At 60.1% G+C, this 25,861-nt stretch overlaps 1 protein-coding gene across 2 annotated transcripts in view; it reads right to left on the reverse strand.

Annotated features, from left to right (window-relative positions):
- LGR6 (leucine rich repeat containing G protein-coupled receptor 6) overlaps positions 1-25,861 on the reverse strand; it is a 97,309-nt gene that overhangs the window by 10,453 nt on the left and 60,995 nt on the right. Inside the window, exons 6-12 of one of the 2 annotated variants that reach the window (XM_081218745.1) lie at positions 21,181-21,252; positions 5,740-5,808; positions 3,723-3,794; positions 3,460-3,531; positions 2,523-2,591; positions 1,521-1,592; positions 608-673 (exon numbers count right to left, since the gene is read on the reverse strand). In XM_081218745.1, coding sequence (XP_081074871.1) covers positions 608-673; positions 1,521-1,592; positions 2,523-2,591; positions 3,460-3,531; positions 3,723-3,794; positions 5,740-5,808; positions 21,181-21,252 — 492 coding nt within the window. The remainder of the gene's footprint in view (positions 1-607; positions 674-1,520; positions 1,593-2,522; positions 2,592-3,459; positions 3,532-3,722; positions 3,795-5,739; positions 5,809-21,180; positions 21,253-25,861) is intronic. The other variant, XM_081218746.1, reaches the window with a different exon arrangement.

Consider the following 25,861-nt stretch of genomic DNA (forward strand, 5'->3'; position numbering starts at 1 on the left):
TGCTGCCCGGCCCCTGGCGGCCCCCGACGGGCCCAAGCTGGGGGGCAGAGCTTAACAGACTGGAGTCTGAGCGGGAGATGGACCCTGGGCCTTGGCGAAGGTGCAGACCCTCCTGCCTTCAGTGTCAAGGCACCAGCACAGGCCCTCACGCCCCCGACCCTGCCTGGTCCCAGGGCACAGACACGGAGGGCCGGAGGCCCTGTCACTTGGGGCAGCAGGAGCTGGGTGAAGGGAGCTTGGAGAATCTGTGAAGTGGTTTCGGTCCCCGTGGAACCTGCAGCCCAGGTTTCCCTCCTGGATACGACTGTGCGTGTGTGCTTATGGAAACCGAGAGCCTGGGCACTTCCAGTCCCCCACGGCCACCCCACGTCCAGCCCACCTGCCCCTCCGCTGGCCCTAATCACTGTCACGTTTCCTGTTGCCTTGACCCCCAAGGAGCCGCCTCGAGACCCCTTTTGGGCACCATCTCCTGGGCTGTCACTACGAGTCATGGCCTGTCCCGGCCTCTGCCGAGCTCCCAGCCCTGACCTCAGGGTCAGCAAGCCCAGGGAGGGGAAGGTCAGGGTGCTTGTTGACCCCGCCCTCAGGCCCAATGCCCCAGACTCACATTTCCTCCAGCTTCTGACACCCGTGCAGGCTGGGCAGCCCCTCGATCTGGTTGTGAGACAGCTCCCTGGGGAGAGGAGACCGGGCTGGTGAGGGGAGCTGGGCCTCAGGGACACGGCTGTGGACCTCCTCACCCCAGGCACTTCCCTCCAGCTCCCCGCTGGGCCCCTCCTCTCTGCGGGGCCTGGATGGGGCTGCCTCATCCATATGAAGGCCCAGGGGACCCTGGGAGGGCCCCAGGGGTCAGGAAGCAGGAGGTGAGAGGGGCACGACAGGGCCACACCGGGACGAGCCAGCTGGCCGAGGCTGCCCAGGCGGTACCACTGTCGCAGTACGAAGCCGACGCCTCTGGGGATCCCCCGGCCCAATCCCTCACCCGGCTGAGGCACACAGAGGGGCCAGGACCTGCCCGTGGACACACAGCCTGTCGGTGGCAGGCTGGACACCCACCCAGGTCTGGCCGTGCACATCTTGAGCCAGGGGCTGGGGTCCATGGTGAGCACCTCAGACCCGAGTGAAACTCAGGGGAGAAGAAACTCCCTGCTCCCCACGGGACACGTTAAGCTCCTCTGTGGTCCCTGTGTAGACTGGGGTAACCTATTAGAGCCACTTTAGGGGGACCTACGACGTGCCGGGCGCTTCCAACCCTCCTAAATGAGCCCTCGTTTTGCAGATGAGAAACCGGAGCTCAGAGACACAGAGGGGGAGCCGGGGTTCACCGGCGGGAACTGGCAGAGCTCGGCCTCCGCCCCGGCTCTGACTTCACAGACCGAGGCTTTTCCCCGAATGGGAGAGGGCAGCCCAGCCCCTCTCGGGCAGGTGTCAGCCCAGGCTGCCTCTCTCCAGGAAGAGAGTGACCAGGGGACAGAGGCCAGAGGGGCCTTGCCCGGCGGGAGGGCGCGGGAGGCACTCACAGGACACGGAGCCTGGGCAGCTTCTGGCACATCCCCAGGGGGAGCCGCCGGAGGCCCGCACGGGCCAGGGTCCTGAGGGGAGAACGGAGCGGGGCTGGCACCGACCCGGGCCCCGCCGTCCCCGGCCCCTCCCCCCGCCTCCCCTCTGGCCTGACGCTGACGTGGGAGCACAGAGCTGACACAAGAGAAGTGGGGGGCACGGGGCGGGGGGCTGCAGGGAGAGACAGGAGGAGGTGGGTTGGGGTGGACAGAGGGGCATGGCCGGGCACCGCCTGGCAGGCGGTCCTGCAGCCAGACCCTCCCGCCCTCCCCTTCGTGTCCCCCCACCCCCCGTCTCCTGGTGTCACCAGCAACACAGGGGCCGGACCCTTTTCTGCTCCTTGTAGGGGAGGGGGCCACGCGCAGGCCATGGATGGAAACTCCAGCCCCAGTGGGGCCCTGGGAACCAAGCCCAGAGCCCGTGCCCTGTGCCTGGGGCAGGGAGGATGCCGGGGCACCCGGGGCAGGGCAGTGGGCTGAGAGCAGGCTGCAGAGCGGCCGGCCTTGGGACAGGGTGCTCCGGGGAGGACGTGAGGCCAAGGTCATCCTCGGGAAGCTACCACTTCCCTCGTGGACAATTATTTTTCCAGCGCTGGGTGTTGGCGCGACCCTTCTGCTCACTCTCTTACAGTGAATCGAGGGCCTGCTGTGCTCTCACCCCTCCCTCGCCAGGACAAAGTGGAAACCAGGAGGCACAGGAGGTGGCTGTCACAGCCCCCCTGCCACTCCCGGGCCCTCCGTGCACCTCGGCTTGTGGTTAGGATCTCCGAGAAACCCCAGGCTGGGAAAGCGGGGAAGAGCAGCCCCTCCCCTGAACCAGCTGCCAGCCTTGGGGGAGCGGCCATGGGCCCCGGGGCAGCCTCTGGGCCAGGCTAGAAGCCACAGCAGAAGGCCAGACAACGGGGACCAGAGTCTGGGGGCTCTGGGGGGCGACGGGGGATTGGGCGGCCAGCGTCCACTCACAGGATCTCCAGACTGGTGGTGCCTTTGAGATCTGGGAACCCCTGGATGTCCGTGGCACCGTTCAGAGATCTGGAGATAGAGCACCAGGTGCTGAAGGGGGGTCAGCCCTCAGGGACACCCCCACAGGGACCCCATCTTCTGGGGACACTGTCCTTCCCCGACCTCCCTCCAGTGACCCCAGCTGCTCAGGCCCTGGTGGAGGCTGGACGCCTAGCAGGGTCCAAGCTGCCATTTCCTAGGTCAGCTCCACCCAGCCTGGCCCGGACAGAGCCGGTCACCTGGCCCCCAGCCACCTGGCCACCCAGCCACCCAGGCCCAGTGCGCACAAAACACAGGCAGGGACCGTGGGACTCGCCCCGTGTGAAAGGCAACAGCTTGAGTGCTTCTGGAAAGGTGTTTGTCTGCTGGGGTTGCTCGTTGGAGCCGGGAAGCGGGTCTCCCCTAAGTGTCACCTGCCGGGGTTTCCCGCCGTGGTCACCCCACCTCGGGGGACCATGCGGGCCTGCAGGTGACAGGAGCCCAGCAGGATGGGTGCCGCCGGATCCTGAGGAGGACCCTGGGCTCGGGCCTGAGCAGGAGAGCCCGGGGTCCACCGATGAAACATACGGATGGTGCCAGCCTCAGGGGTGAGAGTGGAGCACACGGGAAGGTGGAGCTTGTGCCCCAAAAGACTCAGGGGCATCCCTGTGCTGCTGCGTGTAGAGCGTCACCTGCAGGAGGTTTTCTGAAGACGTTGCACTCGGGACAGGAATTGAAAGAGCAGGAGAGATGAGGATGCCTTTGGGTGTCCAAGAGTCACAGGGTGTGGCTCCGGGGGCCCCGGAGAACCAGCACCTTGTCAGGTTGTTGCTCCTTCAGCTATGTGAGCAGGACCCTGACTGGGCGGGACTGGCGGGCGGGGGGTGGTGCCAGAGGGCAGGGGGAGGCACCAACTCACAGGGTGTGCAGCCTGGGCAGGTACTGGAACGCCGACCTCCCCACGAACTGGATCGGGTTGTCATAAAAGTGTCTGCAGGAAAGACACCGAAGCCCTTCATTTGCCCTCCCGGCTGGACCGAGGCAGGGGTCTGCCCTCCCCTCCCCGTGGGGACCAGCACGCAGGGAGCCCCTTCCCGTGGGGACCAGCATGCAGGGAGCCCCGCTCCAGTTCCGCCTGCCAACCCCGTCCTCCCCCAGCGTGCGTCAGGAGCAAGGACTCACATCGTCTGCAGCAGAGGGTTCCCCAGGAAGGCCTTCTCGGGGATGGCCTTGATGTTGTTGTTATGGAAACCCCTGGGGGATGACACGGGGCGTCAGGAGGATGCGGAGAGCCCGTGGACGGGGACAGGGGGCCCAGGACGCTCTCCAACAGCCAGGCAGGAAGGCCGTGGGCCCAAAGGGACATCAGCCTGGGGACCCCGGTTCCACATCTGCCTGTGACTTTCCCTCTTTGCTCAACGACCCGTGGAAAGGAGAGAGGGTGAGCCTGGGCGGAGGGGACTGTGAGAGCCACTCAGGGGAACAGGCTGGGCCCAGACCCCAAGGAGGGCAGAACCCTGGAGGTCCCCAGGAGGGAGCTGAGGCTGCATGGGAGGAGGAAGTGCAAAAACAGGGGCCCCCGGAGGAGAAGTGGTCCCCAGATGGAGCCAGGCTTGGCCTCAAGGCCCTGAACTGAGGAGCGGAGCCACGGCAGGGAGTAGGGGGGCACAGGGGGGACACCCGTGACTGTGGAGGAGAAAAGGGGGCGAGGCCCCCACCGGGCGTCCAGGCTCTAGAAGCCGGGAACAGTGCATCTGGTTATCGGGGAGAACAGTTCCAAGTAAATGCTGGACTGAAAAGCACAATCCATGCCCCCTCTGTCGGCCTTTTTTCACCAGCGACCCCTGGTTTCTCTGTGTCTTCCTGGCCTCTGCGACCCCTCCCCCCTCCCCTCATCACTTCCACGCTCATTCACGAAATTCACCTCCAGCCAACGCCCACCCAGCCTGCTTTGTTCCATCAATGCTCCTGCATGAATTCGCTCATCACACGTGCCTGATCACCCGCTTCGTGGCCGGTGTTGAGCCGAGCTCCGAGGGATTCAGAAGTTTACAAGACAGAGGCCCTGTCCTCAAGCTGCTTCTCCCAACAGACGTGGACAGACACACCCCACGCGTGTGCCTTCCTGCTGCTGCTACCCCAGGGATCTGCTCTCTCCCCAGAGCTTACATCTCCTGCTCCCAGGCCTCTGCACGCCCTGCTCCGTCCACGCCCTACAGACCGAGCAAATCTTCTCCCTGCCTTTCCCCGCTCCAGGGGAGAGGCAGGCCTTGGTGATTCGCTGGCAGTGGAGGCCGTGCAGCTGTTCCTCACGCGGACCCTCCCCTGCAGCTGCTCCAGCTCCCCACCTGCTGCCGGGCGTTCACACTGTCAGCGTCTAGACCAGGTGAGGGGGAGGCACGGGGCTGGTGCTGAAGGCCCCGGGCGGCAGTGAGAAGAGATTCCGCGCTGCCTGGAGGTTTGCGCTCTGGTCTAAACTTCCGCTGCCTTACCTGGTCCCCCTCAGCTCCACGGCGGCCCCTCCTCCCCGCAGGCTGGCTTCCCGCTGGCTCAGCGTCCCCCCTGCCCACTCGCTGTCCCACCGGGTCTTCGTCTCCACTGCTCTTCCTCCCCCACTGTCGCCTAAAGCCCGTCCACCCTTAAGGCTCATCTCAGACATGTGAGCGCACAGCGCTCCTTCTGTGCTCTCTGGACGCCCAGACCGCTTTAGCTGAGATTGTCTGATCTGGGGTCGGAGTTCTCTGCCGGCCCTGCGCTGCCCTGTCCTGCCCCTGTACCCTGCACCCTCCACAGGCCTGAAGCCCCAGGGGACGGCTGGTGTCTGTCTCACGCCTGCTTTGCATTTAGCAGGAGCAAATGCATTTTAGAATAAAACGAGCAGTGGTCCCCGCTGCCCCACTGGGACAGGGGACTGAGGACGGACCCCAAGGCACAGACCAGCCCCCCGCTCTTGTCCCCTTACATCCTGGACACATCCAGCCAAGACAGGGGGGTGCCAGGCAAGCCTAACAGGCGGGGCTGGGCCTTGCTCTCCCCAGGCTAGAAAGGCCCAGCTCCGCGGATGACTCAGCCCCAGAGATGCTTGGAGCCCAGCAGCGAGGCCTGTGACTGCTGATCTGGGAGGTCGGGACCTCGGGAGATGAGGGTGTGGGGGGCCCTTGGGCACAGAGGACACCCCAAACCCCACAGAGGAGCTTACAGTTCCTGCAGGCAGCCCAGCGTCCGGATGGCCACGGGGAACTCGTGCAGCTGGTTGTAATTCAGGTCTCTGGAAAGAAGGCAGGACAGTCGCTGGAGGGCAGTCCCCAGGGCGTGTCAGAGGCTCCGGGAAATGGACGCTGGCTCTGGGTTGGCTGGAGAGAGGGTCTGCCAGCCTGCTGGGCCCAGGGCCAATGTCCGGAACACACTTTGGGCTGTTCCTCTCCCATCGCTGCCCCCAGACCTCGGGGGGGGGCCTTCCCGGCCACGGACCTGTTTTGAGGGGACACTTAGGGGTGGATAATGGAACCAACTCTCTCCAAACGGCCTCCCGGGCTGAGGAGAGTATCTCAAGGCTTTGGAGACACCAGTGGATGGGGAGGGGGCCTGGGGAGAAGGGGGCAATTTTTAACACCTTGTCACCGGCACGAGGGATTCTGGAAGCTTCCTCAGGTGACCATCTTGGCTATCTGTGGCCTCTGCTCTCGTCTTTTGCAAAAATGGACAGGACGTCTTACCTTCTGGTGGTGGCGTGACAGCTAATCTTTCTCTCACCCTTTCCTGCATTTCCCCCTTTTTTTAAACAGTGAACATATATCATGTGTATAATCAGAAAACATTGGAGGGACGTCCCTGGTGGCGCAGTGCTTAAGACTCCACACTCCCAATGCAGAGGTCCCGGGTTCGATGACTGGTCAGGGAACTAGATCCCACGTGCACGCCGCAACCTAGGAGCCCGCCTGCCATGACTAAGACCCGGCGCAACCAAAGAAAGAAAGCAAGAGAGAGAGAGAGAGAGAGAGAGAAAATATTGGAAATGATGTTGAAAAGTGATAGCAACCCAGGTCGTCGAGGGTATGGGGAAACAGCGTTCCAATAAACCCTCAGTGGGAATTTAAATGTGCACAACCTTTTAGGCAAAATCTGACAGAATCTTTTCAAATGAGGAGGTGTACGCTGAGTCACTCCACTTCCAGGAATTCAACCCACAGAAGAGTCTGCAGCCAGGGGTGCAGATATCTGTAAAAGGAGGCTCATCACAGCAGGGCCAGGCGTTGTGCCCTTCACGGCGCTGCGGCTAAGGGCGGGAGGAGACGTGCAAGCGACCAAGAGCAAAGCTGATCATCCTCGGAGGAGACTGAGAACCCCGCCAGAAGAGGGGTGCGCATTTTGAGGAGTGGAGACTGGGAATGGGGGGTGGGTAAGAGCGACAGGGGCTTTTAGAGGATGTCCCCCCCCCCGCCCCCACCAAGAGACTTCAGGACGGATGTTGGCTTTCAAAGCTGTAAAGCTGGCTTCTGTCTCACTCGGTAGCCAGTGCCTCGGCCCTACGTAGGATGCGCCTGATCTGGGGGTGCCATCCTGGCACCTCTACACGCCGGTGGCTGTGAGCCAGGCTGGGACCTGGGCCCCTTTGCTGCAGTGCTGGCACCTGGACACATCTCTCCTCGAGCCACAAAATACAAAGAAACTGTGTGGGACTAAAAATAACTGTGTGCGTGCACAGTTGGGGCAAATTCTGGACAAAAGATGCAAATAGACCAAAACACCCAACTGCCTCTTCTGAAGAGCCTGGAGCAAAAGCAGAGGGTCGGGAGCAGAAGCAGGGGACTGCGCATGCCTCCTGCACACGACACCACCTAAGGGTGGGCAAAACACGTAAGCTACCCCTCTGGCCTGACCTCTGGACTCAACCCTAGCCTCACCCCACAAAAGGAAGAAGCTCGCCCCCTTTCAGAGAGCGGGTCAGCTCTCTGAAACAAGGGAACCTGTTGCTTGTTCTCGCTCCCCACTGCTGCAGCAGGGGCCCCAGTAAAGCCTTGCCTGAGTTTCTTGTCTGGCCTGATCAATTTCTATTGCTAAAGGAAGCCAAGAACCCTGGTCGGTAACAGCTGGAGCACAGGGTCCCTGCTCTGGCAGGGGAGGGACGGCTCAGGTGCAGTGTCCTCTGGAGCCCCCAGGATGACCCCAGCCCACCTTTTCGGCCTTTGAAAGCCACCCTTGCCCTGACAGCTCTCATGAGGCCATCCAGTGCCAGGACAGGGCCACAGGGAGGCCCTTTAATTAGTGACTTGCAGGTTTTGTGGTACATACAGGTCAACACAGAGACAGTGACAGATTCCTCTACATGGCAGGGTCATGACACCTAACAGTCCACAGGCAGAGCCAGGCGCCTGGCCCAGGGGCCAGAGGGGCAGTGACAGTCGAGCTGGGTAATTGGCCCCTGACACACACACACACACACAGACACAACTCCCGGGTTCCGCTCAGACCCCCCTGGTGACCTCGGGGAACCCCTGCTCTGCTTTGCTCTGCCCTGTCCTTTAGGCAACCAGACACCTTCCCCTCCTGTGTGCATACCTGGACTCGCTCAGAGAGGCCCCCCAGGCCGCATGAGGGGAAGGTGGGCCGAGGGCAGGGGGTTTGCAATGCACCTTCCTGAGACCAGAGGTGCTGCAGGAGTTGGCAGATTCCTGGGGTTCTACAAGGAGCGGCAGAAGGTGCCTGGAAGATCGGGCCGAGAGGGTCAGGGACGGAGGCAGAGGCGGGGTAGGTGAATTTTTTTCTGACCTTAGATTGTGCAAACGATTCACCCTCCCGCCCCAACGTCTCCAAATCCAGAGCCCCCTTCAACCTGGCTCAGCCCATTCAGGAACCCTCCTCTGCTGCCCCAGGAGAACTAGACTTCCCACAAGTAACATGGGAGCATCTTCGCTCAGAAGTCTTAATACTGCAGCATCATCTTCAATGCAAAGGCCCGCCAGCTCTGGCCCCCGAGCTTTTGCTCACAATTTCATCCGCCTGGGACGCTCCGGGCATCGGCACGGCTACTCCCTCCCTTCCCTCAGGCCTCTGCCCAAATCAGCCCTCTTCAGGAGGCCCCCTCTGACCCGCTGGCTGTTCCCTTGCCCTGTGTGGTCGACTGGAGGTGGCCCCGAGTCTCATCATGTGGCAGCAGAAGTGAATCAAATCATCACATCGCACACCTTAAACTTACACAACGTCGCATGGTCGATTACAGCTCAATCAAGCTGCCTGGAAAAGTGGCCCGAGTCCCCTGCAGCCTCGCCATCCCAGCTCCTAGAGACTCGGCAGTGCCCAGCAGAAGGGGGTGGAAGGGACATGGGGCCACCCCGTCCTGAGTCACAAGAGCCCTCATAGCCTCTGCCTCCTCTGGGACGGCCCTCACCACGTGTGAGAGCCCGGCTGGCCTCCCGCAGGACGAGGGCTGCGTGGAGAGGGCGGGTGGCCGGCACCAAGGCCCCATGCGCCCTGGCTGAGCCCCAGCGGAAGGCAGCTTTGGGACGGGCCCGCGGGACAGCTCCGCAGAAAAGTGGCCAGCACACAGGTTCACGAGGAATCACAAATGTCGCCTTAAACCACGAAGCTTTAAGGTGAGTTGTATGCGGCAGTAACAACGAGATACCCTGCTTTCTTTTCCCTCATGGAACATGTTGACATCTGACAGATATCTGTTGACTTTCTTCCCACCAAACTGGAATGAAAGTTCCTTGAAAACAAACACTTTGCTGTTTTCTAATTGAAACCCCACAAGGGTCCTGGCACAGAGCAGCCGCTCAACGAACACTGTTGTCTGAGTGAGTCAGTGAAAGGTCTAGACAAGTTGATTAATGAGAAACATTAATGGACTCTTACAGGAATCTGGAGTATTCGCGGGGACAGCCTTAAGATGCCGAGGCTGATGTCAAGAGGCACCAGACAGTCCTGAGCGGTACCCTCAGGGTTGCCCGGGCCCAGCTGACAGGTCCCCTGGGACCTCGCCGTCGTTGAGCCCTTACATACTTCATTGGACTCCTGTCCAGCAGCCAAATTGAGTGGTTCCAGCCCTCCTCGACAGTTTCTGGTCAGGAATTTTACCAGGAACGGCCTGACAAACAGTGGGGAAAGACATGTGGTACAAGGCATGTGAAGTAAAAGGCTATTTTTGTCGAAAAATGTGGGAGAATAAAAATGGTGCAAATGTCAAAAAGAATTCTGCGAACCACATGCCAAAGAGGTAGCCTGATTTTTTCCAACTGGATGTCTACACAGATTCAAGGGTAACTGCCACGCCCTGCTTCATCCGGGCCGCGTAGATGTCACCTCTATGTCACCTCCGGTCTAACGGCCCAGGAACATCCCCGCAACCCTCTCTGCCCCTGAAGAATTCAGTTCAGGGCGACGGGGGTTTGTTGCTGGCCCCAAACACACAGAGAATTCCACTGGGTGGAGCGGGCGGTGCAGAGACGCACGGGAGACACCCCGTCTGGACGGCGGGATGAGTGGCCACGCAGGATGTGGCGGGTCCCACAAACACGACACCAGGGCCTGTGGAGGTGGAGATGCACATGGCTGAGAGACAGGGCTCCACAGGGATGCGGCCCCCGGACCAAGGGCAGGCAGCAGGAGGGACATCAGGGCAGAGAGCATGGTCTGCGGGAGGTGAGGGGTGGGCTTTGGAGCAGAACAAGCAACGCAGTTCGGTTGAGCAAAGGGCGCTGTTTCCAGGTGAGGCGGGGGCAGGGGCCGCACGCTCTCGGCCGGAGCCCTGGCTCCAGGTCGTCCCTGGGACGACCTCTCCGGCACCGAGCATCCACCCCAACGACCTCTTGTCCCGCAGCCGCCTCACCAGGAGCTGCTCCGAAGGTTCCTGACCACACCCAGCCGTTAACTGGCCAAGGCGGAGAGCACTGTGTCCCCCAAACCCACCCTCTTCTCTCTCTGCAGCCACGCTGCCCATGCCACAGCCCCTAGCCCCGTTGGCCACCTAAATGTATGACACGTGAGTAAAGTTAAAAGTTCAGCTACTGTGACAAAGTGAAAGAGCGGCATGGACATATATACACTACCGAACGTAAGGTAGATAGCTAGTGGGAAGCAGCCGCATAGCACAGGGAGATCAGCTCGGTGCTTTGTGACCGCCTGGAGGGGTGGGATAGGGAGGGTGGGAGGGAGACGCAAAAGGGAGGGGATATGGAAACATATGTATATGTATAACTGATTAAATTTGTTATTTAAAAAAAAAAGTAAAAAAAAACACAAAAGTTCAGCTACACCGGCCACACTTCAGCTGCTTGGTCACGACGTGTGGCTAGTGGCCGAGGTGTCAGAAGCACAGATGGAACCTTCCCACCGTCACGGAAGTGCGGCCCTCTGTAACAGGGGGCACAGCCAGGTGCGGCATCTTCCCAGCTCCCTGCGGCCCGCCTGGCCACGGGACTGGTCCTCCCCTCAGAAGGCAGGCAGCGGTGACGCCTGCCACCTCGAGTGCAGGGCCTACGAGGCAGCCAGACGGCCCCCTCCATGGCCTCGTCGCCCTCTGCCAGCTAGATGCCAAGCACGGTGAGGCCCTGGGGATGGCAGGACCCCAAGAAGCCGGATCCCTGCGTCGCCACACAGAGGAGGGCCACCTGCCGAGGAAAAGCACCTCCTGGGGCTACTACACGATCCAGAAATAAACTCCTATTATGTTTGCGCTACGGTTCATGCTTTGGTCTATTGGGGACAGCAATTTAGATCTCATTCCACTGACCTGGCGTCACACCCGGCCTTGAACCTGAGTCTGAAGCCCCCACTCAGCTACTACACACCTGCCAGAAAGACGCTTCTAAAATGCACAGCTGATGGTGTCACCCTTCGGAACACTCAGAAAAGGCTTCTCACGACTCACAGGACAGCGTTCGGGTGCCTTCCTGGGCTCCAACGCCTTGAGCAATCTTTCAACTCCACCTGCCGTCTCACCCTGTGGAGCCTCACCCCCTCCTGTGTTTAGCTGTGGCTCTTCTGCCCTCAGCCCAACGCCCTCTCCCCACATCCTCAGCTGTCAAAGCCCTCGACATCCTTTGAATCCAGCCCAGTCCCTGCAGTCAGAACGACTCACTCACTCTTCCACAGCTCTCCTGGTGTTTTCTCCAGAAACAGGGTCAGGGCGAGACGGGTGATAACGCTGGTGGTGGTGACAATAACGATGATAATAGCAATTGCTGTGTAACAGTCACGGTGCTAGGTGACTTACTGTCGTACATCACCTCATTCCCTCGCCAGCCCTTTGAGGCAGGTACTGTTATTACCTCCATTCTGCAGGAGATCCACTGAGGCACAGAGGGAGACCATCCCTGGACCACGGTTCTAGGAAAGGAATCGCCAGGACTGTAGCCCCAGCTATCGGCGTCCAGAACGGGGTGGTCCGGGTACATACTGTCTCCCATGTGAGACGGGAAGCCTGTTGGCAACAGGAAGCAAATGGATTCCCTTGTGGATATCCTCGAGCCCAGGCACCGGCCACGTGCATGAAGGTCCACTGTCAGGGTGATGATCCGCGCCCCCTGCGGCTGGCCACGTGGGGCTGCGTCTCGGCCCTCGGGTCAGGCTCTGACCTGCAGGCTCCTGGGGACGGCAGGGAAGGCCTCCCCTGGCACGAGTCTGATTCTTCCGTCGCAGGTGATTTACGATGCCCTAAACTTCAGCTAGAAAACTCACCCGTGGCTGTAGAGTCTATTATATTTAATAACCCAGAATCAGCCAGAAGCCCAGGAAGAGCGAACTGTTCTGTCTGCAGCTGCGAAGGGCTGAGGTTAAAGAGAAGCCACTCCCAGCTCCAGCCAGAACTCGCTCTGGAAGCGCAGTTGTCTGTGGCTAATCCTCCCTGTCGTCTGCTCAGCTGTCCCAGCCACATCCAGCCGGGACCAATGGCGTCGTCGGCAAATGTAGCTAGGAAGGCGACCCCAGCCCCGTGATGCTCCAGGACCCGCAGCCCCGGTTTCTCCTTCCACCGGGCTGTGAGGAAACAGCCACTCCTGGGAACCCCGGGAGCCTCGCTGTATATTCGGAGCACAGAGCTGGCAGGATTTTACCGTCATCTTGTCCAGCCCCGTCTTTCTATTGATCAGGAAACTGAGGCTCGGAGAGAAGTGGTAGATCTCTGCCCATCAGAGCCAGGCCCCGAAGCCAGTCCTGCTGGCTCCCGGGCTAACATGGGCTCCGTGCTACGCAGAACGAGTCCCGCTGGGCTCCAGGTAGCAGGGCCAAGGGCAAGGTTTTGGGGAGACTGGGAGAGACGGTGAGTGGAGGGGGAGTCAGGTTTCCCCGGACACCCACAGGTAGGTCAAGGCAGGTGACTCCGAGCTGGAGGCTGGGGTCTTCTGTGACTTTTCTGCTTTGGAGTGAGCGGAAGAGCTCCTGCCGTCTGGGACCAGCAGCGTCACTGAACTTTGCCCTTTGCTTCCTAACCTGTAACCCAGGGACGCCCACCGCACATGGCAGTCTGTTCACCTGGTCCAGAGCTTGCATGGGGGGTGCTCACACAACACGATTCTCTCCGTCTTCCTTTTCCTGGACACAAGGCTCCAGAACAGGCAGCGCACACACAAGTTGGCCTCTACTTTCCACAGCCATCAAGAAAAATTAATATCATTAATTCGGTTTCCACTTACACTTTTATTCTCAAGGCTGTTGTCTGTGTTTATCACCAGGTCACAGGTAAAGGCATGTGGAGGAATGTGGGGGCCCAGCTCCCATGCGAACCACAAAACCCAGACACTTGGAGCCACGTTTACCTACCAAGGCTGGTTGGGAAGGCGGCTAAGCGCGGTCAGCACACTAGCAGTCCTAACTGCTGAGCCCGGGCCCCAAGTCTGACTCCACACACTGTGGAGTCTGCCCCGCACACTCGGGGCACATGTCCTGGTGAGCCAGGACCCAACAAAACTTCATGACTCATAGCATTGCTGCACTGTCTGAACAGCCTGCCGACCAGGCCACCCATTAACAAATGCAGCAATTAGTAAAACTCTCCTCGGTTTCTTTGGAGAGACGGGCATGCCCTCCTTCCCCTTCCCTCCACCCACACCCTCTTCTTTGCCAGAAAGAAACCCCAGAATGTCCCTGATGCAGTAGCATGGCTGATTTTAATGCAGCTGTTGGTTCTGACACTGAGACTACATGCTGCCTGCCCTCAGGAGGTGCCGGGGATCGGAGAACCCTGGACTGGGAGAGAAGTGAGAAGCAAAGTCCAACCCGCCCGGGGTCATCCCCGGGGTCCTGGTGGCCAGGGCTCCGCCTCTGCCTCGATCCCCTTGCACTGGCGGCCGCCGTCGAGCTGCCCTGAGGATGAAGTTGCCGTCCTCATCCTGGGCTAGAGCATCCCCTTCGCTTCCCCCTCGGCCCCCACCCCATCCGCCAGACGACCACCCGTGTGTAATTACCTAAGTCACACTCCACCTCCAGTCCTCCCGAGTTCTTTGGGTCGAGGTTTGTAGACATTTCACATTCTCACCGCCCTGCCCAGAAAAGCCTGTCACTCTAAGATATGATACTCAGAGCAGGACCGGGTCCTGTAGAAGTGGGTGGGTCCCCGTGGGCAGCACCGCCTCACCTGGACAACCTGGATGCTGGGCCCATCCATGCAGGACACCGGAAGGCTCTGAGGCGCTCCTGGTCACAGCAGAATGCAGCTGGACTAAAGGCGGGGCCCCGAGGTCCGGACCATAGGGCTTGTGGGAAGGGGACCTCGCATCAGGCAGGGATGAGGGACCACCCCCGTGGGCATTTCTCCAAGTTAGAGAGCTTGGGGCAGCTGGGCTACCTCCTGGGCTGTGGATATTTAAGTCTGGTTCGGTGAGAGGTCTGGGTATGGGTGACCAGAGCTGGGAAGGACCTTGTGGATGAGATGGTCCATTGCTCCCACAGCTCAGAGGGAGAAGCTGAAGCTCAGAGAAATGGATTTTCCAGGGGCCACAAGCCCATTCGTCTGTTCACCAAATATGTGCCAAGCGTCCTCCCTGTGCCAGGGGCCATGCCAGGCGCCACAGGTACAAGAGTGGACAGAGCGGGGGACAGACCACAGATGACGTCGATCAATGAATAACGAAGACTCAGATTGTGGAGAAAACTAAACAGGAAAAGGAGAATGCCGGGAAGAAGTTGCAAAATGGTGGTGGAGGAGGACCTCACTAGAGAGGTGACATCTGAGCCAAGTCTTGCAGGAGGCAGATCATTGTGGAAGGAACATTCCAGACACAGGAGGCAGCCAGGGCAGGGCTTGGGAGGCGGGACATACCCGGCGTTGGCAAGGGCGAGGCCAGTGGGAGCAGGGCTCGTCACCAGAGGCCAGAGTCGGACGGGGAGACGCTGAGCATTTGGACACAGAGCAACAGGATCGGATTTGTGTTTCAAGTCCCGGTGGCTGTCGCGTGGGACGCACACTGCAGAGTGACAAGGACGAGACCATGGCAACAACCCGGGGACAGACTCAGGCGGCCTGGGGACGGGGGCGGGAGTCAAGTGCTCAGACCGTCCCTGTGAGCTGAAGACGGAGCTCGGATGCGGGACGTGACAGAAGAGCGGCTGCGTCACGCAAGGTCCAGCAAAGCCGCCTCCACAGAGCTGGGGAGACTTCCGGGGGGGGGGGTCCGTGGGCGACGCTGCCGGCATGTCAGTCAGCACCCAAGTGAGCATGGCAGGAAGGCCCGTGGACATGGACGTCTGGAGTCCAGGGGCAATGACCTCCGTGCTGGAGGCATCGGCAAATGCACGGGACGGAAGAAAGCGGGGCCCGCGGAGGACGCAGAGGGACGGGAGCCGAGCCTTGGGGTCGCCGGGGTCAGGGGTTAGGGTGCTGGGGGCAGACACGCCGGAATTCGTGGGAAGTTAAGAGGTGCTCGGGACTCCCGGCCTAGAGCCCCGCAGTCTCTGTGATGAGGGCTACGTCTTTCTTGTTCATAAACGTTCCCCCAGAGCCCACAGTGGGGGCCTGGCACATACTGGACACCCAGTAATATTCATGGAACCGGTGAACTCAAGAAACAGAAGAAGGAGGGTGGTGATCCTCGATTCCTGCCGGTGCCTTCTGCCCACGGGCCCTGGGGGCCAGACCTCAACTTCCTAGTTTCCTCTCCACGGCGTCCACCCAGGAATCTGCTGCCCAGTGGTTCCGGGCCCTCCACCCGCATTGCACACCAGCTGGCCCGGGGGCTGGGGGAGCAGGACCCTCAGAGCCAGCGGGGAGCAGTGATAAGCGCGGTGACCTTGACTGCCCAGAGCGAGGTGGCAGGAGGGTCTGCCCTGCTGGGGACGACTATAAGAGCTGTCCTGGTTAGGACGCAGGGCAGACCCATCCGGAGCTCAGTTTCCTGCCTGTTAGAAGTCATTAGTGGTTCTGCGGGAAAAGCCAGAAACAAGTTTTATATGGAATAATAAATTCTTCGAAGAAAAGCCACAAAACCCCACTAACTTGCAGTTAATAGACCCACACATGTAAGAGGATTAAAAACCGGCGAGGAAAGGCTCCTCAGCTCCTACAAGGTTGGCCCCAAGCGGCCGCGGGCCTGACGGGCTGACGTCGGGCCAGAGGCAGGACACCCTGGGCGCCGGCCAGCAGGCAGCTGGAGCGGATTGACCTGCAGCCCCAAACAGACATGTCCGAGTCCTGACCCCGGGAATCTATGAACGTGACGTCGTTTGGGAAAAGGGTCTTTGCAGATATAATTAAGTTGACGATCTTCTCAGGATGGCTGGTTTACTGGGGTGGGCCGCGGAGCCACTCACAAAGTCCTTATAAGAAGAGGATGCTCGGAGAGGCCATGTGAAGCAGAGGCAGAGACTGGAGGAAGCACTGACCAGCCCAGGGACACCAGGGGCCTCGGCAGCCACCAGACGGTAAGAGGGGCACCAGGCAGGGTCCACCACAGACGCTCAGAGGGAACCAGCCCCTCCCACACCTTGACTCTGGACTCCGGCCTCCAGAGTTATGGGAGAATACATCTCTGTTTTGTTTTGTTTTTTAAAGCCACAAAGTCTGTGGTAATTTGTGATGGCAGCCACAGGAAGCTAATAACAGTGGCTGTGCCCTGACTGACCAGGAATCCCTGTCCACCCTACAGAGGAAGTGATCACAGCTCGGGCCACCGTGAGATGACACCCGCGGACAACACTCTCCCTGCTGCCTTCTGACACAGCGCTGTGGAAAAGAAGGGAATGAGGGAGAGAGGGAGGAAGGAAAAGAACATTAATTAATTAAGGGGGAGGAAAGGCACATTGCTGTCTGTCCATCATTAAATGGGATGACAGGCTGGAGAAGCCAACATAAATTAAGCACCCACAGGGTTCCAGAGCTGTGAATTTCACTACACGAATTGTAAAATATCTCCCCCATTTTCCACGTGTGGAAACTGAGGCTCCTGAGAGCTCAGGTGACTTGCACGTGTCACACGCCTGTGGCAGAGGCAAGGGTCTGAATCCAGGTCGACCAACTCAAGTCCAGTCCCTGGAAGGACCTCCGTGGAAAGCTGCCTGGTTGTCCATCCCTGACCTAAAGCTGACCGTCGGGCCCAGGACTGGGAGGTGGCTGGATGCTTTCAGGACCCAGTCAAAGCCAGTTTAGAGCAGAATCTGTTGGCCTGGGTGGTTTCAGTGAGGCGGAGACAGAGGGACACATTGCAGCCTTGGCTGCTGGTGAAGTAAAAATGCTCCGCAGAAGCAGATCCCTGGGGTGTCTGCACCAGAGGAGGTTTTACATGGAATGTGCAGTTTGGGATCATAAGGCAGAATCTTCTAATCCCCATCCTGCCCTGCAGTCCTCCCAGACCTCTGCTGGATGCTGGTCCTGATCTAGAGAGGGAGCTATAGCCCAGAGGTTTCTGTTCCTGCCGGGGCCCCAGGCTCCCCTCTGAAGGGGGGAGGTCCAGCCAGCCCGGGGGCTCAGTCAGCCTGATTTGTTTAATGAGGTTATAAGGCGGCCCAGAAGCCATCACCCAGGCCCGAGGGAGGTAAGGCGCTGTTGTCCCCAGACCCCTCCTAGCCCAGCCCCTCGGTTCTAGCTGAGTCGCAAACACCAAATCCCCAGATCTGGGGGGCAGGTACAGGGCGGTGCTCAGGTTGTAATTATGTTTGTTGGGCTTTTTCTTTTCTTTTTGCACAATTTTATTCGAAACTGCAGCTGGGCCTTCCAGGACCATCCGGGACAGTTCTGAACAGCATCCTGTGGTCTCCAAGCGTGATTTCCAAACACTGGCCTCAGGGCCCGGGGCGCCTGGTTTGGATCCCTGAGACCTCCCCGGAGAAACCTCCCAGGGTTGCTCTGGGTCACGCTTTCTCTTATTTCTCAGCCCAGGTACCTGGGAAGTCCCGTAACTGGTCTGAGTTCATAGGAGCTGGCACTAAATGGAGCGATGTATCAGGAGGCCAGCGGCTTGGGCTCCACCATCACTTACAAACTGTAGAAACTTGGGCATCTCACCCCAAATCTCTAGATTTGGTCTGATCTGGAAAGTGGAGGGAACAGTACTTGGCAGGCAGGGCGCTGGCCCACCTCTGATTCCAAATTTCCCGCAGGGGCCGGCCATCCTCATTGTGGGAGCAGAAAGGAGGTATGGGTACAGGATAGAGTCTGTCCTGTCTGCCTCCAGCTGGGCTTTCCTGCAGGGTCTGAACTGGTGAGGGCAGCGTGGGGGGAACGGCAGCCACGTTCCCACAAGCCTCTCCCAGTGTGATCAGCCTCCCTGGGAGCGCAGGAGGCCTGCACCCACCCACCCCGGGGGCCTGCGTGCTTTGTTCTGCTCAGCGGGAGGGCGGGACGGCAGCCCGAGCCCCGGCCCCGCCCCTGCCCTGATCACCTGGGTGTGTGGGCTGTTTGGGAGTAAAAGAGCAATGCATGGTGCATGTTTACCTCAGTTACTGCTCGTGCAGATGAGGGGGTGAAGCCTCCTGCTCGGGCTGACCCAGCTGGCGCGTGTAGAACCGGTCGTAGGACCCAGGCAGCCTAGCCTTCAGAGCAGAGGTCACAACAGAAGCCGCGTGGCCACGGGTGTCCCCATGCTATGCTGGGGCCCCGCGTGACTGTGTGTGTGTGTGTGTGTGTGTGTGTGTGCGCGCGCGCGCGCATGTGCGTGTGTGCGTGTGTGTGTGTGTGTGTGTGTCTCCGCGTGTGCGCGCGCGCGCCTGCACCTGGCCCCTCCTCCCCAGGTGGAAGGGTCAGGCCACAGACGGAGCCAAATCACAGCTCGGGCAGGGGGGTTTGATGAGAAGGGTCTAACGCCCCAGGGAGACCTGCCCTTCCAGAGAGACGCGCACACAAAAGCTCCAGGGTAACCGCGGCTGCAGAGCAGGCCAATTATGCAACAATACAAGGTTTGACTACCTCTCCTTCCCCCTTTCATTCTCCCAGCCACTCCCCCCTCTACATCTGGCTGCCCCTCCGGCCCCCCCAGCAAGCTCTGGGCGATCAAGGATAAGAATGCACTCTCCCCCTTTTTACTGGGAGATCAAAAGTTGGAAGAAGAACTCAGCCCTCAGGGGTGGGGCGGGAGGGTGCTGAGATCAAGGCCCCGGAGGAGGAGGGGGTGGGGAGCGGCTGGTCCCCATGGGGTGCCATCTCCGTCAGAGCTCTGCACAGGGCTCTCCTTTTTTTTTTTTTTTGCGGTACGCGGGCCTCTCACTGTTGTGGCCTCTCCCATTGCGGAGCACAGGCTCCGGACGCGCAGGCTCAGCGGCCATGGCTCACGGGTCCAGCCGCTCCGCGGCATGTGGGATCTTCCCGGACCGGGGCACGAATCCGTGTCCCCTGCATCAGCAGGCGGACTCTCAACCACTGTGCCACCAGGGAAGCCCCAGGGCTCTCCTTTAATCCAGCATCACGGAGGGTAGGGAACTGCAGATTGGGTCCCATGGCTGGGAGATTGGGTGTTACTGCCCCCGGGTGGCTGAGGCCGGGCTGCAGGCTTTGCCCCCCCGCGGTGCAGGTCTCCCAGCCTTGGCCTTGCCATCTGTAAAGTGGACGCAGGCCCTGGGCTTTGTGCAGTGAGCCAAGCACTGCTGCGGATGAAAGGTGAGTGGGCGCCAGCGGCACCGGCTCTGAAGCTCAGCCAGTGCCAGCCGAGCCCAACGCCCTGCGCTGCCACCCAGGGCTCGCTGAGAAAGAATCAAGCAGCGCGCCTGGACCGTGAAGAAACAGCGCTAGTCGGCTTTTTAGAGGTGCCAACCCACACCCAGCGTGTGCCCCCTCCCCAGCCGACTTCCCGGCAGAGCTAACAGCCCCACCCGGCCCCGGGCAGCTGCATTGGCCTCCGTGCTGCTCTCTGGGCGCCAGGCAGCTCCAAACCTGCCCCAGCGCTCCGTATCCTCCAGGGAGGGCGGCTGCGGCCCAGGCCTCGAGGGGGTGCTGGCCACCCCTACATCCGGGGCCCCAGGCACCCAGCACATGGCAGGCTTGCACAGGTCACATGTGGCACAGAGACTGGGCACTGGCTGGGAGCTTCGGTGGGTTTTCTCAGTTAACCCCCCAGGTCTGCTCTGTCCCCACGGAGGGTAACTCCGGGCGGCCCCACCAGCTCCCCAGACGTCCATTTCCCAGCATGTGACCGAGCGGCCTAGACTGTCCCGTTTAACTGTCCGGCCGCCCGTGACAGCTGGCAGGGAGCGGGCGGGCACGCAGCCCAAGCCACACGCAGTGGCAAGGAGATGCCCAGCTTTCCTGACCCCAGGCTGGGGCCCCCCGGCCCGCCGGGCATCAGGTTGAAGGTGGAGAGGCTGGAAGATCTGCACCCCATCCAGAGAGCACAGGATAGCCCCGAGCTCTGGTCCCCACCTCCTGTCCGCTTCCCTCTGTGGCCACAAAGGCAGACAGCCCGGCCCCCGGCGCAGAGGCCCCAGCCCAGCCCCCCTTCTCAGGTCACAGCTTGTCTCCCACATTTTCTCCTCTGCCACTTCAGATGCCTGAAAACCCCTCCCCTCAGGAATGACACTTTGTGTGTTGGGGGGCGGCGAGAGGACCGGCACCGTGCGTCGGGGGTTCACCCTTGCTGGCCTGGGGTCCTGCTCTGCCCTGTGCCCTCCCAGGCCTGCAGCTGGCGGCTAAGGTGCAGCCCCTCCCCCTCCCGTGGGCCGGCTGTTGGCTCCAGGGGGGTGCATCCCACCCGCTCTGAGGGGGCCGCGAGACCGCAGAGGAGGTGCTGAGGGCTTGGGTGCCTTCTGACCGCAGCTGAATTCCAGGATGATGATGGGTAAATAATGTGGCTTTTTCAGAGTCCACAGCTTGGGCGCTGAAGGGGCGCCTCCTGCCAGGCTTTCCGCGAGTTAGAGCAGCCGGAGACCCTCCCCCCGTCAGCAGCCTCTCTCCCACAGTGGTGGGGGGCTGGGGGTCACTGCTGCCAAGCCAGCCCCGCCCCACCCCAAGCCTTCCACTTCCAGGCTTAATATCCTCACTCTCCTCGCTTCGTCTCGCAGTTCCATTTCTGTCTAAAATCTCATTGTCTTGGTCTCTCTGCGGGCAGGGCCACCCTGAACTCCCAGGGGGCACAGCCCACGCCCTGGAGGAGGACAGAACCCACTAGGAGCGACACTCAGAGAAAGGCCACGTCCCAGCGCCCCAGTCCTGCCACTTCCCCTCCGCCCCCCACGCCAGGACTCCCGTCCCCAACAGGACAGACCCCCCCACCCCGGCACTCACAGAGTCTCCAGGTTGCGCAGCCCCTCGAAGCTGTGGGTCCCCAGGTGCTGGATGTGGTTGTTATGGAGATGCCTGTGTGGGAGGAGAGGCGGTCAGGACAGGTGCGCGCAGCGTCGGGCTGGGGCGGGGACGCAGACGCGCTTGCGGAGGAGGCACAGACAGTGACCCCAGAGGGTCAGCCTTTGTCTCCAGGGACAAACTGACGGGCCAAGATGGACTTCGGAAGCCACAATCCCCAAGGCTGGAGTGGCCAGGGGCTACGCCGTTCAGACTTCCTATCAAGGAAAAAACCAGAGGCGTTTCCCAGGCCGAGGCGAAGCAGGCTCCCACCAGGCTCCCACCAGGCTCGAGGGGAGAGGTCCGACGTCGGGGATCCAGTTGGGGCTTCTTCTACGGGGCCCAGCTGCCTGGGTCAGGGGCCAGACGCACTGTAGGAGCCGGAAGCAAACCACGGCAGACAGCGTGTCATTAAAGGTGAGCTTTCTGTTACAACCGGAGTGAGCTGTGGGCCTGGAGATGGAGACGGGTGAGGCCAGGGGCGCCAAGGAAGGCTCCTTGGAGGCAGCGGCCCCGCGCAGGACCACAAGGTCCGGGACGCAGACACGCAGGGGTAGGGCGTGCCAGGCGGAGGCGACGTGAGGACAGAGGCGGCCGGGGGCGGGGGTGAGGGCTTGGCCGGAGCACACGTCGGGAGAGAGGCCCGAGGTCAGTCTGGGGGACTTCCAAGGTCAAGAGCGAGTTGAAAGTAAGTGACAGAATATTCTTCTCCCAAGTCCTAGTGAGATGAGCAAAAATAGCAGAGACAGGCCCCCTGCCCCACCCCAAATACTACCAGTAGCAGCAAAGCAAGGGCAGAGACATAACGCAAATAAACAGCAAAGACTGTGGCCAAGGAAACATCCTCGTCAGAAACTGAACTGGTGAGAAAACAAGATCCTGCGAATTCTCCCTGCAGTCCCCAAATCTGAAGAGAAGTGGCTGTGGATGTCCTTTTCCCTCCCCACTGCTGGCTTCCCAGGGAAGAGGGGAAGGGAAAGTAAAATGAAGGCTCCGGGCTCCTCATGCGTTGAGGAGACAACCTGAAGCCCAAGGGAATTCCTGCATGGAGGGAACGAATTCCTGCATTTACCACAGCCTGACCCTGCCAAGGGACCACCTTACCTGCACCAGCGCACCTGGGCACCCACAGGCAGGTGGACCCTCATTTACCCACCGCTCTGGCCCACAAACGACAGCCTTGAGGGAGAGCCGAGGGGGCCAAGGTGATGCAGCTGTCCCAGCAGAAGCCAGAAAGAGAAATCACATGGCAATTGTGCAAACATACAACAGGAAGAGCAGAAGAGAGATACCCAGGCCAGGTGAAGTCCCAAGCCTAGAAGAAAACATAACAGATGAACGCGCAGCAAGACATTTATCACAGCTGCCTTCTGCTGCAAAACAACCCAGTAAAACATTTCAAAGACAGCATTTCTAAGTGAAAGCAAAAATGACATTGTAGAGTAAGGAAATGAATTGAAGACCAAAAATACATCAGTAAAAAACCAGTCAGTAGGGCTTCCCTGGGGGTGCAGTGGTTAAGAATCCACCTGCCAATGCAGGGGCCACAGGTGGGCTCAACTACAGGATCCCAACTGGTTCCCAGATCCCTGATCCAGGAAGATCCCACATGCCGTGGAGCAATGAAGCCCACGTGCCACAACTACTGAAGCCCACGCGCCTAGAGCCCGTGCTCTGCAACAAGAGAAGCCACCACAATGAGAAGCCTGCGCACCACAACAGAGTAGCCCCCGCTCACCGCAACTAGAGAAAGCCCGTGCCCAGCAACAAAGACCCAACGCAGCCAAAAATAAATAAAATAATAATAATAATAAAAAGCTAGTAAATAAGTTTGAGACAAGGAACAGTATAGACACTGCTGGCAGTGCAATGGATGTCAGAGAAAAAGCCTGAGCTAAAATGGTGAGCTTGGCTGCATGAGAGCAAAAGGCTAAAACAGCTAGAAAATAATCGATGTGAGTCAACACTGGGCTATTGATGTCTCTGAGGGCCAGGATCCAAACATGAGACAAAAGACGTATTCAAAATGTAACACAAAAGAAAACTCTCTACAATAAAGAATGAAATCTGCAGGTCAAAAGCATACATTGTTTCAGGAAAATTGGATGCAGAAAATTCCACACTGTGTCATATTCTAGTAAAGCTATTAAAGTTCAAGGATTAAAAGACATCTTCAGGAAGGAAAAGGAAATCACGTACATGGGGAAGAAATCAGACTGGCCTCCAAGATGTTCAGATGGCAAGGCAACAGGCAGACCCCATCCTATGTGGTGGGCAGGGCTGGGGGTCTCGAGAGGAGGGGGTCCTTCCCCACCTGCTCCATGTCCAGGAGGCAGGCAGACCCACCGCAGGGGCTTGGATTTGACAGGGAGAACACAGCCCTGGCCTCTGGGAACGAGCCCCTCCCCTCCATGCTTCCTTCGCTGTCACCAAACTCCCCTTTCCCGCACCTCCGGCTGAAGCTCATCTCCGTCCCCACCCCGTCCCCCAGCCCCGCCAGCGCCTCTGGTCCACAGCATCTCAGCTTCTGACCCTGCAGCCCAGGCCTACAGACTACGACTGGGTCACTCCAGGCGTCCCGAGCACCTTCTGCAGGCCAGCCTGTTGGGGCTTATGGTCCAGAGGAAGAGATGAGACCCCACACAGGACAGCACTGCCGTCCAGTTCAGCGCCCCTTGGTCCCCTCAGGGCTGCGCAGAGCAGCCTGACCAAGGCCCAGGGTTCGGGTTGAAACGAAGCCTCTCTGCACCCGCTGGTTGCCTCACACCTCCGGCCAGACCCCCGTCCACCCACCTTCTTCCTCTGCCTCTGCGCTTTCCTGCAGCTCAGCCCTAGGTCCTGGACGGCTTTCTCCAGCCCCCTCTGCCCTGCAAGGTCACCGGCCACGGAAGCCTATGTCCCCGGTCCCAGGGCCGGAGGAGCTGAAGGGCAGGGGCGATGCTTCTGGGCTTCTCCTCGCTCAGCGTCGTGGGCCCCTGGGCCCCTCCCCTCCTGTGCCCGGTGGCCCCCCGGCCCCTCCTGGATCCGCAGTAGCCAAACTCCCCCACTCACGCCCCCGACCTTGGCCTCCCACCCTGTGAAAACCTCAAGTCGGATGGATTCTTCCTTCGCAACGTCCCTCAGGGCCATGCCTCTGTCTCCTCCCTAAGCTGGACTTTGCCTCCTAGATCCAGTCTCCCCTGTTCCCGCCCATCCTTCAAACCAGACTCCCAACCCCCCTTCTCGCCTCCAGCCTCCCCTGCCCCGCGCAGGCCACAGCCGGACTCCTGCTCTGACTCTGAGCTCCCGGACACAGCTGCCCGGCCTTCTCTCCGGCCTCACTGGCGTGCTCGCCTCAGCCAACAGCCCGCCGCCCCCGTGTCTTTGCTGACACCTGCTTGGAGCCCCTGCTCCTCACCTGCCTACTCTAAGCCACCTTTCCGGCCCAGGACGGCCCCCAGCCCAGCAGGCCCCCGCTTCCCTCCTCCAGCTGCTTCGGCTGCCCTGAGCCCCGAGACGAGCCTGACTCAGCGTCCGGTCCCCTCGGCCTGAGAGTTAAGCAACAGCACTGCTCTCCTTCCCACCAGCATCCTGCTACTGGGACTGGCCCGCCAGCCTCTGAGACAGCGGCCGGCTCTCCTCCCCTGGACTCTGCAGGGCCCCCACGGGCCTCCGTACACCCTCCGCTGCTCGCTTGTCGGGGGCCCATCGTGAGGCCCACATTTTTCCAGCAGTCTTGTCTCTCAGAGACCTGACGCCGTTTATTCCCAGGGAACATCACGATGTCACAGGGCATCACCAAAGCTGGAATCAGCCACCCCATTCTGTTTAGCCGCCGTCAATACCCCCCACTGGCGCCCAGAAGGAGGACAGTGTGGCCATGCTGACAGAGGATGTGGTGCAGGAGGATGCTGGTCCCGCTTCTCCAGTCTCCCAGGACAGAGAAGTAGACAAACTCATGCCTCGTCCGCTCCCTGGTTTGGAAAATCATACCAGATTTCCAAGAGCAGGGGAGGCCTTACGTCCCCACGGCAATTAGGATGTAACCCAAAGCAATTACACATGACCTCCAAGCCCTTGGCAATTACCCTGTGAACTTTGCACTCCAATGCTAATTTGCACTCCAAAGTTCCGGGGTGGGGGGGGGGATGGGGGGGGAGGACAGAGTTAACCCTGCGCTCCAGTTCCTGCCGGGGATGCTATCTCCCACGGAATTACCGGCAGGGCTGTGCTGTCTAATTACAGCGCTGGCTTCTCTCTCCTCCTCCAGGCCTGGGGATGAGGTGAGTTTATCCCACCCCTGTGCCAAAGCACAAGACTGCATCCACCCATTGCCTGATTGTCAAATATGGTGCAAATCATTCAGGAGATATTTGGCATGCATTCCCATTGGTGCGGTATAGTTAAAATATTTGCATATAATAGCAGAGGGAATCGCAGCTTAATTCCTCTCTTTCAGCCTCTCAGAGCACTTCTTATGTCCCCTGGCCTCACAGTAGCCCCACGGGGTCAACAGGAGATGGTCATCCTCACGTTACAAGGGGAAACGCAGACCGGAAGGTTCGGAAACCTCAGGGACACAGCCAAGAGCGCAGCTGTGCAGGGTGGACACGCCGCCATCTGGGTGGGCCAAGGGGCAGCACTC

The sequence above is a fragment of the Mesoplodon bidens genome, assembly GCF_964165515.1.
Source record: "Mesoplodon bidens genome assembly, chromosome: 2".
NCBI classification, from domain to species: Eukaryota; Metazoa; Chordata; class Mammalia; order Artiodactyla; family Ziphiidae; genus Mesoplodon; species Mesoplodon bidens.